Here is a 985-nt window from a genome sequence, read left to right as displayed (position 1 = left end):
CGTGCCTGCCAAAGGCAGGTAAGCAGGCCACGGTTCTTCAGACTTGATGTCTGGCTGGAGTAACTTGGTTTTCTATTCTTTGTCCATTCTCTGCAGCCATTGCCTTCCAAATCTGGGGGCTAAATTGTTTCAGTGACGCATTTCTGAACAGTGCTCACCATTCTGCCCACCGGGGCGACCACCCAGTGTCCATCATCTGGTTCAAATTTGCATGCAGAAAGTCAAAGGGCTGTTGCTGAAGCAGCTCAATATACCCACTTGGCTCCTTCTCTGGCACCTACAGCCTCCATGGGGTTACAGGGAATTATTCACTCCTTCTGACATTTAGTATGTTAAATTATTAAAAGGCTTGGGTTGTAGTGCAGTGTTAGTTCAGTGTCATGTTAGCAGCATGGCATGGGCCAGGCTCTTAGGGCTGGTGCTAAAAGCCTCCTTGTCAGAGCCTGAGGTCTCGGGGGGGACTCAACTGCTCTTGCACACAGTTGGGCATTATGTGGAGGCGGGGGGGGAGCAAGGGAGGAGCCACCACCTTCCTCCATGCTGATTTTTGGAAGCTTTCCCCTCTCCCTGCTCAGCCTGGCATAGCTTACCTCCAAGGCTTGTCCCTCACTTTAGACCAGGATGTACTTCAGGAGAGGGTGCAAGGATGCTTTGAAGATCATCTCTTGGGGTTGCTCTGCCCTGGTGCTGGAGGTGGGAGACACTCAGGGCACCCAGGGGTGTTTGTGAGCCCTGGATGTGTTGCTGTGCCCTCTTCCATGGGAAACACAGCAGAAAAGGAAGAGGAGTGCCCTGTGTGCTTTTCACAGGAGACACCCAGCTGGACCATCTTGTGAAGGGCTGATTTATGTGGGCACTGAGAGGCTTTGGTAGGGCTGGACCCCCCAGTCACATTGCTGTTTTCAGGAGAACTGATGCTTAACACAGCAGCTGAAATTCAACCCTCACCTTCCCAGCAGTGAGGGCAGCTCAGTGCCTTGTCCTG

The 985-nt window shown here is 52.6% G+C and overlaps 1 protein-coding gene across 1 annotated transcript in view; it reads right to left on the bottom strand.

Moving 5' to 3' along the window:
- The window catches only part of RBPJL (recombination signal binding protein for immunoglobulin kappa J region-like), a 12,709-nt gene extending 12,419 nt beyond the window's left edge, over positions 1 to 290 (bottom strand). Inside the window, exon 1 of the mRNA XM_009998787.1 lies at positions 259 to 290. Within this exon, the coding sequence (XP_009997089.1) occupies positions 259 to 290 (32 nt within the window). The remainder of the gene's footprint in view (positions 1 to 258) is intronic.
- Between the last annotated feature and the right edge of the window lie 695 nt (positions 291 to 985).

This window comes from Chaetura pelagica, unplaced genomic scaffold (assembly GCF_000747805.2).
Source record: "Chaetura pelagica isolate M959 unplaced genomic scaffold, ChaPel_1.0 scaffold275, whole genome shotgun sequence".
In the NCBI taxonomy this organism is placed as follows: Eukaryota; Metazoa; Chordata; class Aves; order Apodiformes; family Apodidae; genus Chaetura; species Chaetura pelagica.
The sequence above is the reverse complement of the archived record's forward strand: the minus strand, read 5'-3'. Positions and strand labels throughout refer to the sequence as shown.